This window comes from Notothenia rossii, assembly GCF_949606895.1.
Source record: "Notothenia rossii genome assembly, chromosome: 2".
Classification (NCBI taxonomy): Eukaryota; Metazoa; Chordata; class Actinopteri; order Perciformes; family Nototheniidae; genus Notothenia; species Notothenia rossii.
The window spans coordinates 6,272,175-6,289,105 of NC_136904.1; the positions used below are offsets into that span (position 1 = coordinate 6,272,175).

The 16,931-nt window shown below is 41.2% G+C and overlaps 1 protein-coding gene across 2 annotated transcripts in view; it reads left to right on the forward strand.

The window, feature by feature from the left end:
• Positions 1-2,720: 2,720 nt before the first annotated feature.
• LOC307028237 (USP6 N-terminal-like protein) overlaps positions 2,721-16,931 on the forward strand; it is a 31,616-nt gene continuing 17,405 nt past the window's right edge. Inside the window, exons 1-3 of one of the 2 annotated variants that reach the window (XM_079663091.1) lie at positions 2,721-3,080; positions 13,193-13,266; positions 13,988-14,048. In XM_079663091.1, coding sequence (XP_079519217.1) covers positions 13,259-13,266; positions 13,988-14,048 — 69 coding nt within the window. In that variant the 5' untranslated portion in view covers positions 2,721-3,080; positions 13,193-13,258. The remainder of the gene's footprint in view (positions 3,081-13,192; positions 13,267-13,987; positions 14,049-16,931) is intronic. The other variant, XM_079663092.1, reaches the window with a different exon arrangement.

Consider the following 16,931-nt stretch of genomic DNA (forward strand, 5'->3'; position numbering starts at 1 on the left):
CCGTTCCAATTCTCTAAATGAAAGGAAAGGAGGTTTCAAACTTCCTTTATAACCTCCTTTAGCTTAGGAACCACTGGACCTCCCTTACCAAAAGGAGAGGAGAAAATGCTGCCCCACAATGCATTGCAGCCGCAGCATTTGCCGTCTCTCAACAGTCGGCCGTTCACAGAAACAACCGATTATGACGGAGAAATTATATCATGAAAGTTACGGTGCTTATTAAGCATTTTAAAACGTATGTGGTAAGTTGCCAAAGTGCTTTGTTCTGAACGTTCATCAGTATTATAATCAAAAAGAGAAATATGAACGTTAGTTTTTACTGAAATGATCAAATAAAGTCAACATTTCACTGAGCTGTGTGGGGTTTGTTCAACTTTTAAAAGATGTTTGAATGGTGATGTACACAGTGATAGATGTTAAAGACTAACGTTTATAATAAATACATTTTTATTGATTTTAAGATATTTTCATAGTTCATACAATCATACGTATTGGGATCATTTGTATTAATGTGGACCGGAGGGAGAGGGTGACGAGCATAAGTTTCACTTTCCTTTTTTATTTCAATTCCAACTTTGGTCATGAAGAATATGTTTCTCTGTTGTCCACGTTCAGAAAGCATAAAACAACAGCATCAGAGCATGGTGCAGAGTCTCCAGATGAGTTGACAGTAGTCCCTCCTTCTTATTATACATCCATGTTGTAGTCCGCTATAGAAAACTGTAGTTTCCATAGTTTCCCCACAGCAGCAGACGCACATTCATGACGTCCGCTGGCGCATCATAAAAATGTTGGATATTGAAAGGGCAGTCGGATTCTCTAAAGTATACCGCAGTCTCTTCTCCTAAATCCTTTTGAATTATCCTATCCACTATCCCTTAACCCTGTCACATTTCACTCAGAGGTCAAGGAATAGGAGATAGGGTTAGAACTTAGGAGCTGATTTTTTGATTATTGGAACGCAACCCCTGTGACAGTCCTCAAGCTCTGTGATTGAATGTTTGAGTGTGCGCCAAGGGTTACGCCGAGCGTCATATCTCTGGCATCAATGTGGTACTGCCCAAAACCACCACCCTCAATGGATAATACCATCATCCGCTTTTCATGTTCTATTGTAAAGCAACTGCACAGGAGACTCAACATAGAGGGGCTCTCTTTACCATCTTGCCCCATTTGGAGTAACCCCTGTATTTCTGCAGGAGGAGGCACTTTAAGTACCAAGATGGACAATAAACACAGAGATTTATGCTGGCATGAATGTGGCAAGCGAGGTACATTGTTGCACCTACTCTGGGAATGCCCAGCGGTAAAAAAACTTTGGTCAGAAGTAATATCCTTATTGTCTGAATCGTTAAAAGTTAATTTCCCTACATGTCCCATTGCATGTCTACTGGGTCTCAAACCAGATGGCAATCCTGCAAGGACTACCGATCGGCTCTGGACATTGGGCTGTTTAGCCACAAAAAGACTCATCCTATTAAACTGGAAGGAACGCAAACCAGCCTGCTTTACTAGGGACTCATGGCTGAGGGAGTATCTGGACCTACTGAACATGGAGCGTGCAGCTTCTCTGCTGGGGGATTTTGAGGGGAGACAGGAGGATTGCGGTTCACTGTCCGCAGCTCTCCTATCTAACCCTGTCAATATGGCATCTCCTGTGTAATGTATAATGTATTGTGTATGTAATGTCCTGTGTATGTCACAATCAGCTGTCTTAGGAAGTCATCCTTGCATCCCCCCCCCCCCCCCCCCCCTCCCCCGTTACGTTTTGTATAGTTGTTTGTTGTTACATGTTTTGATGTACGGTTTGTTATCTGGAGCAATATCTGTTAAAAAAAAAAAAAAAAAAAAAGGGTTACGCCGAGCGTCGAACAGCACTTTGAAATGGGATGTAACCACGGCAGACTGTCCAAAACTGGATTTGAACGGGTCCACCCAGTCCCCCCCTCCCTCACCCCGTCCCCAGAGCTACACATGCTGGTTATTGTGTGTTTTGCAACATGCTCTATGGCACGTCTCTACTGGGAGTTGTAGTTTTAAAAGACGTTTTCGTATTTCCCATAATAAGAAGTTGCCAGTATTAAACTGTGTAGGCCTACATCCCTGGAGGTTTAGGGGATAGGAACAACTTTCTCACTAACCCGTCACATATTGACGGACGGTCAGGGCCCCTCCCCGTCACTCTATTACGTACAGGGTACCCCTTGGAAGTCCGTTTTCAACGTCTATGGGACGCCCTGTCCCATAGACTTGCATAGAGCTCCCTGAACGTTGGTAATAGAGGAGTTGGGATCGCGACGAAATGCTCTCACATTGCGGAGGACTCATCAGTGTATCCTCGATTATAGCTCCTCCAGAGAGCCTCCTAGATGCTCGATCCTCGGTCCTCGAAGTGCATTTAGAGAAATTAAATGTCCTTCAACATGGCGCGCTGAAATCCATTTCCGGGTCACTACCGGAGGACCGAGGATTCGAGGAGTCGAGAGGAAATTAGTGAAATGAGAAAGGGCCCTGGTAATAAACCTGATTCTGATTCTGACTGATGTTTGGAGGGGAGAGTTTCTGTATGGAGCTTCACTACCGGTGTCTCTCCAGCAGATGGCGGAAGAAGAAGGAAGAACAGAGCCCCTGAGCGGCCTTGTTTCAGCAGGAGAGTCGGGGTGGGGGCTGGTTCTCCTCCCCCGGGGCTCCTGTTTCTTTAAGGCCGGATTTCACGGCTCTCATTCGGCTAACTGGTGCCACGCTGCGGCGCCTGCTCAGTGCGTCCTGGACCTGGAGCTTTCTCTGTCTTATTATACAGTGACTGTCTGTGTGTGTGTGTGTGTGTGTGTGTGTGTGTGTGTGTGTGTGTGTGTGTGTGTGTGTGTGTGTGTGTGTGTGTGTGTGTGTGTGTGTGTGTGAGAGAGAGAGAGAGAGAGAGAGTGTGTGTGTGAGAGAGTGTGCGTGTGTGTGTAACATATGGATTGAAGGCTATTGTTGTCAGCCCGGGTGGTTTGTTCTGCACTTTCACCGGAGAATGCCCAGAGGAACCGGAGCTGTGTTCCTGCACGGATAGCGCAGAAATACACCCGAGAAACACGGTAATAACACTCTTAATTTCCACGTTTTTCATGCTTTTTGTTTATTATTCTCATTAGAATAAAACGGGTCTTCCTGCGTGATGATGTAGCCCCGTCTGAAATCACGGCAGCGAGGCTCGTCCCACCGGAGACTAGGGGGTTTGTTTACCGTCAGAAAGCGACTCTTTGGGTGTTATTTCAGGCGCTGGATGTCGGTGAAATGTGTCTGTAGTGTCAGTAGTCTGCAGGAACATCCTTTATCCATCACTGCCCGGCTGTAGGTCGCTCTGATGGGGCACTGAAGGCAGCATCAGGCCTGCGGGAAGCTGCTGCTGCAAAACACACTGAAGTTATTTCTCAATATTTATTTTATTTCACAGCACCAAAGATGAGCCGATAAGTAGTGCTGTACCTTCCTAGTAGACTCAAACCCTTTGTTATTATATGAAATCCTCCACAAAGAATCATGCACAATGTTTTGTTTACCAGCGATGTGTTCATATTCTCTGTAATACGTTCAGTCAGCGTGGAAAAAGCACAACAAATGAATTAAAACCCGATTTAAGCCCAAAACCATCAATATTGACTAATCTACCAAGAGGCTGAGCATGCAGGGGCTAATAATAATAATAATAATGATTATTATTAATAGTATTCAGTAAAAGCTGCTGCCAAACACACTGAATTTACTTCTCACTGTTTATGTTTTTAACACTTAACATTTTAACAGGGAACCAGGGTTGTCCCTGACGTTTAATACAAGTGTTGTAACTAGTTAGTCCACGACAAGAATAATGCAAAAGCACCACTTTACGATTGGAAAATAACAATTATGCATTAAAAATAAACCAAAATACTTATTGAGTCCAAATTCACTGATTATTGAACTAATTGTCTAACAGAAAATACATTGCTAGTGATGGTTAATTGTATTTATAACAAATAATAATAATAAAGTCAGTAGGAAGCTTATATTGGATTCGTGCATGTTTTTAACAGTGACACATGCAATAGTGGACTTGACAAAATAAAATACCAGTTAATAATGTCAATACGTTAATATATTTTGCTAATGTACTTTTTGCTTCAGTAGGATTTTTCATGCAGTTTCTTTTTATATAGAGTATTTATGCATTGCTGTAGTACTTTTACCTAAGTGAAGGATCTGAATACTTCATCCACCACTCGTTGCAGCCACACTTAATATAACTTTAACAAGAATGTACGCTGTGATTTAAATGGTATGATGTTGAATCAATCAGCATCCTGGAGCTGTTTTACCTTGTAAAAATGTAAAGTACTTTAGCGTCTGAGCAGCAAACTCTACAGCTGACTTCGGTTTTTTCAGCTTTAGCTTAAATTCACAGCAAATGGGAAAATGAAATACATTTTTCCCACATGTAACATCTCAAACAATCCCAAGTTTCCACTCTGTGATGTAGTTTGTAGTTTCAGTCTCTTCTCCCCCCTTCTCCCCCCCAGTGATTTACAGACTGACCACATGCAGCCGCTGCCATACGCTTCAGATGACAGCTCATATTTAAACTGCTGTAACCTTTCTGTGTGACCCTCTGCGCACAGAAGCTGCAAGAAGCTCTAAAACACTGATGGAGTTTCACTTCCCACATTCATGATGGATTCAATCTTGGCCTGAAGGAATTTAAACGTTATGTTAGTGTCTCAAGAGTCAAGATCCAAATGCTGGGTTTGCATTGACCCATCGGTAGTCTGACAATAGAGAATAAATCATCCTAACTTAAAGGGGAAATGTCTCTTAAACACAGATCACACAAACTCTCCATGAAAAGGCACAATCAGGATCTATATCTTCCCATCACTGGGACTGGAGTGTTGGACTTTCTGTAGAGAGTAAGGTGCTTTAACATTTAAAACAAATGTGTGTTTTACTAAGCTGGATATCTTTGTGTTTTTAAGTCTTGTTCAGACATTGGAAGACGTCACTTTGAGCTCTGGGAACTAGTCCTGGACATTTCTGTACATTTTCTGACTTCAGCAGATGAACCATTAGTGAAATAAACTATCAGTTGCAGCCCTGCAGAAGAACAGATAATATATTCTGTTTTAAAATCAAAGATTTGCATCCCAGCAGCGGACTACAGTGGAAAAAATGCAGCTCCAAAAACAAGTGAAACAATAATGAAAACAAGCCGTTTAATCAGATCTTGTAATTAGCTGGGAGAACTCATTTTGAACTTTATTTGATCAGAATCAGGAAATGTTGTTACAATATTACAAATATGTAAGTTGGTGATTTTCTAATACATATGTAAAAAAATATGTTTCATCTGAGATACAACTCAAAATAGGATTTTTTGAGATGATGCATTGTCTAAAAACAAGACCCGATATCTCACTGCAGTGTCCCTTCTGAAGTTAGTGTGTATTATATCAGGTGTAGAGACATACTCTGACTAGATATTAGACACATATACTTGGCAAGGTTTCAAGTTTTTGTAGTGTAAAGCCATCGTCCTCTCTTTCTTTACCTGTGTCACTGACCTCCATCTCTGCACCTTACTGAATTATTCACCTGGTTAGCGTTAACCCACATCGAGACACTCAGTCTGGGACCAAGCATGAATTCATACCATTTCTCTTGTTTTTAATTATCACAGTGCTTTGAAGTACCGAGTGTTCATGGCACAATCTGGTATCGTGCTTCAAAACTGAATATGACACAGATTAAGACTTGAGTTTAATATTATTTTTGATACATTTGGAACCAATTCTCTGCCTGTGGTTGCCATCAGTGGTGACCAGTTTATAATGTATACACATAGGGGACAGCTAACAGTAAACTGTGCAACCTGTAATTAAAAAATATATATTTGTTGATATTTATAAATAGTTGTCACTATTCAGTATAGAAACGTATAGATGTAGAAATCTTCAGCTTCACAGACGTATACATTCCTCTGCTGGTGGTTAAAATAAACAATACATTGAGATAAAAACGCAAAATATCAGTAATGTATTCAATGGAGACTTAAACTAAAAAACACTTTCAAATTCTGTAATGAGATAAGACCTTTGTTAGAGATTTAATAACCTTTGTATTTTAAGCTTTTATCTATATACCTATAGCTAACATAGTTTAGCTTCTAAGCTAGCTATCGCCAAGTTGGTTGCTCTCATAACTTAAATTAGAATGATCCTTAGCACCCTATAGTTAGCCTTGCGGTGCTGACCTGTGATACGTTCAGGCAGTGAGAGTCATTATAAAAACATTTAACTTTGTTTTATGGGGTTTTATATTTTAGCATCAACTCAGTTGTCTTGTGCCTTATCTGTCAGAGAGAAAGCATTATTTATTTTATTTGTATTATCATACATTTGACCTTCTTGTTTCTGTTAACCTGATCAAATGTTACATTTCGCTGCATGTACCTTTTAAAGTTCTCAACAAATAATCTGAGTGGAATTTCTTGTTGTGTATTTTTAATTTGTGATGTGTCATCCTGTAAAAGCACTTTGAACTGCATGTGTTGTATGAAAAGTGCTATATAAATAAAGCTTTATTATTATTTATATTTACGGGACCACACCGCTGCCCTGTCATGCTTTGAGATGACAGACCATGCACATTATGATGGACCCTCACATCTCTTTGTTCCTCTTCGGGAACAACACACTCTCGTTGTGTAATCTCACTCTGCAGATATTCCTAATCCAGGTGCAGTGCGTGTCCAGATTACCTCTCCGGTGTTGATCCGTACGGAGCCTTAGGGTGAAGCGAGGTTAATCCCCTCGCTGCTTTGTGTTGGGGAGGATTCAACAACAACTCCTGCTGGGATTGTCATTATTCAAATTGTGCCATGTCACGCCATGCAGGCGGTTTATTGCACTGCATCGTGTTTTTTAGCCTTTAGCCTTTTAGCTAGTGTAAGGATGTTTTAAAGAGATTTTTGGTCTCTAAAATGTTAGAAAATATAAAAAAATGTCCCTCCCAGTTTCTCATATTACATGTTGATGTCTGTAAACGTCTTGTTTTGTCAGTGGAGAACCCCAAAATATTTACTTAAAACAGAGAAAAGCAGCACATCTTCATATTTAAGAGGCAAAGAAACACAATTTAGAATAGTATTTTCTAGGGGTGCACCGAATGGGTAATTCTTGGCCGAAACCGATACCGAAAATAGGAAACAGTTGGCCGAAAACCGAATGCCGAAAGGCCGAAAATGATTAATAGAAAAAAAAAAAAAAATATATATATATATATATATATAATGTATACATTTTTTACCAATGTTGTTCAGCTAGCTGATTATGGAAAAAGACATGATTATGGCAAAACTTAGCTTAAATAATAATCACTATTATGGGTCCATAAAACATTTATTCAGCACTTTTGAATGCATACAGTACATTAATTCCAAGTCAAGTGCATTTTCTTTTCTCTGTAGGATAACTACAACAAAGTGCATTCAGAACAAAGCCAAGGTGCTTTAAAACTGCATAAACATCTAGGCCAGTAGGCCTACAACAAACTAGTGTAAATAAAGACTGTAACAGCCAGGCCTTCAACAACAACAAATGCACCTATAAGTTTGATAACCTAACGCAGAGGTCGGCAACCTTTTTGATATGACGTGCCATTTTGAAATGTTCTTGTTAATCAGCGTGCCCATCATTTTCATCGCAAACCGGACTCTTATATCCGCATATATATATATATATATATATATATAAAGGTGCGCTGCATTTACACATCAGATGAGGCTCCCTCTGCGAGCGGGAGGGGCAGCCCTAAGTGTGCCATATCAACATTAACCTTAATTATGACACCACTTCCATTTTTTTTATCTCCATCGGATTTTATTCCATCCATATAGGCAACCTACATAGCAACATTTTTAATAAACATTTTTCTCCCATAATCAGAACATTGAAATTATATATGAGCACTATACAACAATGCTTCAGCAATAAACTTAACAAATCTCTGTATGTAATTTGTTTAAAGCCCTGTGGTAACAAATGACATGCACAGTTGCCATTTCAGCATACTGCTTTCAATGAGACTCCCTCATATACAACGTTTTGCAAGGGCAGCAAATGTTAAAAAAGGGAATTAAATGTAACAAACAGAAATATGAGCACTATATAACAATGCTGCTATGCTTATAAAAATATCCACATCGAAGAAGAAAAAAGAGACCGGGACAAAGAGCTCCATTAGGCAAAACCATGTGTGCTACACATAAACAGAGTCATGTGTGCTACAAATAAACCAGTCCATGTGATCCCTGGCCCTGCTTGCCTTTGCTGAGCTCCATTATCTGTGGATCGTACTTTGTCACTTTAAGTTGCACACAAGCTTCAGAGTGGTCAGTTGTCAAACGACTGCGGGAGGGGCTGAGCACGCTCTTCATGTGCGAGAATATCTGCTCACAGAGATATGTTGAGCCAAAGACTGTCAGCAAAGCCAATGCAATTTTCCTGACACAGCTGAACTTCTCCGGTAGAGATATCCAACAGGTGAAGATGCAAGAGCTGTGATCATGTCTTGCCGTGGTTTCCAGCTGTTTCCGCAACTCCGCAAACTTCGTCATCCACAGTGTTGAACTCTTCAGCTCAATCATCTGCATCATCACGTCCTGTGTATCCAGCCAGCCTATCACAGATACATCCAGTTCATGTCCATCAAAGCTTTCGGGTTTGATCAAGAAAGAGAACATGGGTCCATACTTCTGAAATTCCCCGAATCGTGTTGTAAACTCCGACTCCAGCTCGCTGATGTATTTGCATATTTCAGCTGTGCTGAGGCTGTGCTGCGTGGACAGCTCCCTCAAGTGGGTGAAGTAGCGGAAAGTGGAGGTGGCCACATCATCTGAAAAAACTGCCAGCTTTCCAACAAAAGCCTTCCATGTGTCAAACATGTCCAAAACAGTTTGACCTGCGCCTTGCAGTTTCAAATTGAGCTCGTTGAGGTGTCCAGTAATATCTGTGAGAAACATAAGTTTCACGACCCATTTCTCGTCCTCGAGCTCTGGAAAGTCTTGCCCCTTGGCCCTTTTCAGCCAGGAAGGCCTTTATGGCATCAAAGCAGCCAACAAACCGCTCCAAAACCGTTCCACAGATTAGCCACCTAACTGCCGAGTGGAGAGGGAGATCTTTGTATGAGCTGTCCATTTCTTCCAGCAGGGATTGGAACTGTCGGTGTGTCAGATCAGATCGCTTAACTATGAAGTTAACAATCCTCATCACTGTGGCCACAACCTCGTTAAGATCTGAATTTGACATCTTTGCACAGAGGTTTTCTTGGTGTATTATGCAGTGGAGTCTCATGATGGGGTGACCGACTTGTTTCTCAATTAATGTGACCGCTCCCTTGTTTCGCCCGACCATGGCGGGAGCGCCATCTGTTGTCACTGCAAAAATCTTGCTTATGTCAATCCCTCGCTCCTCAAAATGCTCCATACAAACTTTGGCTATGTCCTCACCTTTTGTTGTTTCAGGCATTGGTTTTAAGCAGCAGAGCTCTTCTCTTACAGTCGAATCACAGTATCTTACCATGACTGCCAAGCGTGGTATGTCGTTCACGTCCACGCTCTCATCCAGTGCAACGCTGAATACCGTGGCTTCTTTCAAACCAGCTGTCTGCTGCGCACAAACGTTTTCTGCCAGTTCCTCAATGCGTCGTTCAACAGATCTGGCTGACACTGGAATTGCTTTTATTCTTGATTTTATTGTCTCTTTGTTTGGTAAGGAATTAAACAAAACCTCTGAGCTATAGAGGAAAGCCTCCTTAATATATTCACCGTCAGTGAATGGCTTTCCATGTTTCGCGATGCAATGAGCAATGCGATAGCTTGCTTCGGTAGAATCATTGTTAGCAGTGGTAAAGGCTTTGAGAGTGTTTGCCTGTTTCCCATAACCAGACACGGCACATTTTATGGATTCAGCCTTGTCTGCCTCATCCTTGAAAGTTGTCTTGTGTTTGGTCTCAAAATGCCGTTTGACACTTGACGTCCGACAGACAACATTTTCCAGACATAAAGTACACACAGCACGGTCCTTCTGAAACACAAAACCCCACTCTTCTGTCCACGAGGGCTGGAATGTTCGAATATTTATTTTAGATTTCTTAGGTAGCGGATCTGCCATTGTCTACCGGGCCTGCTCCGTCACTGATTAAAACAATCTTTAGGCAGGAGTCGTAAATCAATTTACCGTAAATAAAACGTTGTGCATATCTCCCAATTGCTGTGAAAGAGGTCATTTGGCATGCAGATGAGAAAGCACTTCAACATTTTCCCCAAAACAGCTCATTATGGCTACTGCAATTTGTGAAGTGCGTTCCTCCGTGGTGAAATGAACAGCACTACACCACAGTGGAAAGCAGCAGCAAATCGCCTGGAGTTAAAGAGAGCGGGGCTGCGTTGCGTGCATGGCTTCCTTCTGCACGTAACGGGGAGACGCGCTCTGGCAGCGGTCTCGTTCAGGATCCTACATTTAAATATTTTGCACATTTATTCCTAGCGTGCCACTGGTTACGGTTCCGCGTGCCACTGGTTACGGTTCCGCGTGCCAACGATGGCACGCGTGCCAGGGGTTGCCGACCCTTGACCTAACGTGTTGTTGTGATGACGTAATCAAAACGCGGCGACAAGCGCGGCGCGCGACCATGCTCGCGGCTGGCTCACAGCCAACATGTCTGCCGCTTGGAAATATGTCAAAATATTAGAGAAAGAGGCGCGGATTGCGATTTGTAAAATGTGTTCAGCTGACATTTCTCGAGGGGGTGTAACTGCAAAGACTTTCACCACTTCGGGATTACTCCACCACTTGAAATCAAAACACCCGGATAAATCATCAATCTAACCCTGTTCTCTGACATTCGGTGATATTTTTTCGGTGCTAAAACCCTTTCGGCCGAAAGGGCCTTTTTAACCATTTTCGGCCGATAATTTTCGGTGGCCGAATATTCGGTGCATCCCTAGTATTTTCTGAGGGTCTCATCGAAACCTTTCTAAAAAACACGTCAGAAAATTTTCATGAAAAATATCTGAAGAATGTGAGAAAGTTCTGAAAAGTCAGCAAATAGTAAACAAATAAACGTCCGTCCCAGTTTCTCAAAGTCCAAGGAGATGTCTCTGAATGTCTTGTTTTGATCAAACCGCCACATATTGACATTAATATGACATAAAAGCAGCAAATCTCCATCAACATGCGGGAGATGACGTCAGAGGGAAAGTTATGTTTCTAAGGGTGATTATATTTCTGCAGCTCTCTCCTGTTTCTGTCTGATGGACAAACCTGCCGGACGCTGCCCACTCAGGACCCTGAACGCATCACCAAATGTTGATGCACCCTATATGAATACAGGGTGAATACACCCTATATTCATATATATATATTCAAAAAGCTCTGATGTTGTGGTGCATTCAGGTGCTCCTCAGTACGTCCCATATAGTAAGAAATGTAAAAAAAAAGTGGAAATATTTATAAAAACATACTTTTCGCCTCTCTTACTTCTCCGCTGTTTTCTTGTCCCTCTTGTCTTTTTTATTTTCTTCACTGGAGACTCATCAGCCACTAACCATTCATCCAAATTACTGTGCTCTCCAAAAATATTCAAATGAATATTACGATCCTCCATGTTGCTCTCAGACGGGAGACAACGGAAAACTAAAGACAAGCAAACAGTTAAATCGACCAGACTTCTTTCTGCTGATGTGAGCGTCCTTAACAACGGTCAATAAATGCTTGACAGCGGTCTCTGTACTACTACAACGTGTCACGTGTTCTGAATTGACCAATCAGAATCGAGTATTCAACTAAACCATGTCATAAGTAAGGGTTAATGTGCTGCGACGCGGTCATTATGGGGAAAAGAACCCCGACAGGTTGATTAGGAGCCCGACGCGAAGCGGAGGGATCTAGATCGGCATGAAGTCGCTGCACATTATCCCGCTTACTACATGGCCACATTCTCAACAAAGTAACGCTATGACTCCCAATATTAATTGAAATGCTTTTATGGATTTATAAAATGATTTTATTGATTTAAAAAATAGTTGTATTGATTTAAATTGACACCATCCGCTAAGAAAAATAGTCCGTTGTTACCCTTTGAACTAACGTAGCAACGGCAGGGACTGCTTCGATAGCGTTTTTGAGGAGCTTTTTTATTACAGATTTGAAAACATCGCTGCTTGCTTTAAAAGTAGCACAATTCATTATGTCAAACCTTGGAAAGTATCTAGATATCCCTGCCCTAATGCCAAAGTAACTGGCAACTGAATATGTGTCGCCGTTTGATGTCTATGTCTGGACCGCTGCGTAAAAAGGAGGATTTCTGCCCGTTACTTCTCCGCTGCTTTCTTGTCGCTCTTGTCTTGTAAGTTTTCGGCCAAACTTTATACAGTTAAATCGAACGGACTTGTTTGTGCAGATGTGAGCGTCCTTAAAAACGGTCAATAAGTGCTTGACAGCGGTCTGTCTGTTCGGTATTAACAACGTGTCACGTGTTCTGAATTGACCAATCAGAATCGAGTATTCAACTAAGCCATGTAATAAGGTAAAGTTAATATGTCTAATACAAAAATAAAAATAAATACATATTTTTAGATAAACATAAGTTAAAGTCCAGATGTCCAATACAATACAAATAAAATAAAAAATATTCTTATAAATATTATAAGTTAAAGAGAACATAAAAAAACAAGATTTGCAATAAAAAAAAATACAATTAAGTTATATATTCTTTTAATATTAGTTCAATTAAAATGTCCAATCAATTAAAATAGAATACAAATATTTATACAAGTTAAAGTAAGAAGGTACAAAAAAAAGAAACAGGTTAATAAAGTAAAACCGGACAGACTTTTGACTTGCTGCCGTTTATCTTTTAAAACAATTATATTAGTATTTGACCTCTCGGCGTGTGATTCTCTGCAGCTCTGTTTCCTGCTCAGATATCATGAGGGCTTTTGCATGAAAGCGACAGACTGCATTTTGCACGCGGCTCTTTATAACCGAGTTGCCGTTGTGATGAAGTCACTGCTTCAGTCTCTCTCAGCTCATCCTCCCACATCCATCAGCTGTTCCTCCTGAGTCATGTGGAGTTGTTGTTGTTCTGCAGCTCACGCTCTCTCCTCTCTCTGCAGATATTGACATGAAGAAAGACATCGAGACTCTAATCGCAGAGGAACGTGCTGACATCATCTTGAAATATGCTACGGTGAGAACAGCGTCTTTTATTTGATTGAACTGTGTTCCAACAGGATCTTATTCAATTCACACCAGGTGGAAAAGAATCTGGTGGATATATTTATATTGTATGTATTCTTCTGGAACTAGATCCTACTTTACCATCAGCCAACCCCTTCATCTGTCAAATTCAGAAATCTTAATAATCCATTTATATTTGACATTTTATTTTAATTTACATTTTATTTTATATATTTTGTAAACTGCACACTATAACTTCTTATATTTATAAACATACTTTATACTATTTAATTTAATCTTTTTATTTTTTACTTTAATTTATTTTGTTTAAATAAATATTTGTATTTTTTCTTTTATTATTTATTGGACACTTTACTTTAATTTCTTATGTTATTCTATATATTTTTTACTGAGCTTTTATTTTATCTATTTCTATAATGGAGTAACTTTCATGAAACCCTAATAAAGATATCTTATTCTGATATTAATTTAAAGAAACTAAAGAAATACTGATTACTAAACAACCAGATAATGTGCATATGTGTGCCTCAGCTACTCTACCTGCTGCGGTGTGTGTGTGTGTGTGTGTGTGTGTGTGTGTGTGTGTGTGTGTGTGTGTGTGTGTGTGTGTGTGTGTGTGTGTGTGTGTGTGTGTGTGTGTGTGTGTGTGTGTGTGTGTGTGTGTGTGTGTGTGTGTGTGTGTGTGTGTGTGTGTGTGTGTGTGTGTGTAGGAGGAAGAGTTCACACTCCTGTGTTTCTGTGTTGAACAGACACACTGAGGAGGACCACAGCGTAAATTCAGATGTCTGTGTTTTGTGGTTTGTGTGTGTGTGTGTGTTTTGTGGTGTGTGTGTGTGTGTGTGTGTGTGTGTGTGTGTGTGTGTGTGTGTGTGTGTGTGTGTGTGTGTGTGTGTGTGCTTCAGTGCATGTGTGGAGGAGAATACACTGAGAATGTGTGTGTGTGGGTGGGTGTGTGTGGGAGCATTAATAACACGTTGTGTAATAATATGTTTGTGCCTGTGGTTTGATATGGAGAGTTTTCAATCCCCCCTTACACTGAAACCAACATTGAAACCAGACGTAAAGAGAACAACGAAAACTAAAAAGAGACGTCTGGGTCTCAGTTTGAGTCTCCTCACTGAGTCTTCGTGTGAATGTAGTCAACTAACAATTACATGATCAATACCTGGATGTCATACCGATGAGATCCAATAACATCATCCTGTTTTAGATATATATACTTTCCGATGCACCAGCCATTTTGTCTGAATACTTGTACCTGGCTCACTTCTACCTGTGTCGAAGCACACTAAAGAGGATGTCATGTCCTCTCTGCTTTACAGAACGCACATCATCCGAAACGCAATTTTAACTGTAGTCCGGAAATCCCCTCAACATTAATAATTTCTAGTTCTTTTTTCCAAATCTGCCGAGCAGTGACCGGTCATTGTGCATGATCGACAAAGCAAACATCATTCAGAAACTTCAAAATAAAAGCTTGGATGATCTCTGCAAAGGTTATCAAAGATCATGACACGCTCGAACGTCATTCAAACATTTCAAAATAAAGCCTGGATGCTCAGGTCTCATACTCTCATTAAAGACACAAACTATATTTCGTTTAAAAATAAAAGCCTGGATGTGCTCAGAATCAGAATGTCTTTATTGTCATCATACATACGTAGACGTAGAGAGAGGTGCTGGTGCGGAGACATTCAAACATATATATTTGACTTAAACCGATATATTCCTGCACTTTCACTTTATCTGCATATTGAAGTATGAATGCTTGTTGTTTGTATGTTGTAGATGATGGCATAACGCACGCTGCTTGAGTAGTAGTTGGCTGAGAGACGTAGCAAGTTATACATTTTTCTGTGAGTGAAAGTAGATTTCTGGCAATACAGTCAATCATTATCCTGGTGATTATTTAGCAGATAAACCTATTGACCCCGCCCCCTTAAAAAGAAACGTCTCGTTTGAGCTTTTTCTATGTAATCATACATCCGGTTACGTACACAGCTACGTTGGGCCTTTGTTATCGTACTCTGATATTAGAAGAGTACATTCAGTATTTTGAGTGCAGCCAAAGGTTAAATATAGCCTCATTTGTGGTGTGTGTGTGTGGGGGGGGGGGGGGGTAGGAGTGTTTTTTTTGGGGGGGGGGATCGCTGCGTCTATCCGAGTCCGAGCTGTCACACTCTGCCAGACATCGAGCTGACAGCGACCTCCGGCCTCTGGCTGAGGTCCCGCTCATCGTGACTTCTGTGTTTCCGGCACATGCACAGAGCTCAGAGCAGAACACTGTTGACCCAGGGAGAACTCTGGGTAAAAAATCGGCCACACACACACACACACACACACACACACACACACACACACACACACACACACACACACACACACACACACACACACACACACACACACACACACACACACACACACACACTGAGCCATGATACAGCTTTTTTGTACCCATGTTGCACATTGACACATTCTGTCAAATGGTTGTATCTCGAGGGATATATAAACCATTTAAGGGTTAATTAACATTGTTGCAAATATATAATGCATATATATTAACAACAGAAGATGCAACTCCTGCACTTTTTACATGCAAGTACTATTTTTTTACAAAATGGTGGGAAATGTGCATATTGCATTTAAGGTGTTCTCACTAAATGTGGAAGATATTGACAAAATACAGGATTTAGTGCATATCTTTTTAGTCAATTCCATAAACATGAAAATATGTTTCTTCTAATGTCTTTTAAATCAATGAATTCATTAAATCCTACTTTTGAATTCAGTAATATTAAATCAGCATGCCAGAGTCACATTAAACACTCTGATCTCCTCCTGTATCACTCTGACACACACACACACACACACACACACACACACACACACACACACACACACACACACACACACACACACACACACACACACACACACACACACACACACACACACACGCACGCACGCACGCACGCACGCACGCACGCACGCACGCACGCACGCACGCACGCACGCACGCACGCACGCACACATACACACACACACGTCAGACACACACACACACACACACACACACACACACACACACACACACACACACACACACACACACATACACGCACACACACGCACGCACGCACGCACACATACACACACACACGTCAGACACACACACACACACGCACATTCACACGCACACACACAACTCAGTGAGGAAGTATTTTTAGCCGTCTCACTTTCCTGACGCTGACATCACTCTCTGTGCAGACTCACCCCCTCCCCCCCTTCCTTTTCCACACTGAGAGGAGGCTTCTGATTGGCTGCCTGTCTGGAAGTCAGCCAATCCCTCAGCAGCGTTATTATTCCTGCAGAGTGAGAATCCTCTCTGTGGATCAGCTCCGCTCCATTGTATCAACACTGAGACCGGAGTGGAGTCTGAATGGATTTTCCGTCACACAAACATTACTCCTGAACTTTGTGCTGAGTCATGCGGGTTCTGTGTGTTTGGGTTGGACCGGAGAGAGCTGGGCGACTTATCTGTGTGTTTAAAGCCTTTAGTGCAAGCTGTCACTACAAGCGTGTGTGAAGTGCAATTAAAGAGGCCACATTGTGCTTTTGGGGGTTTTCCCTTTCCTGTAGTGTGTTATCTAT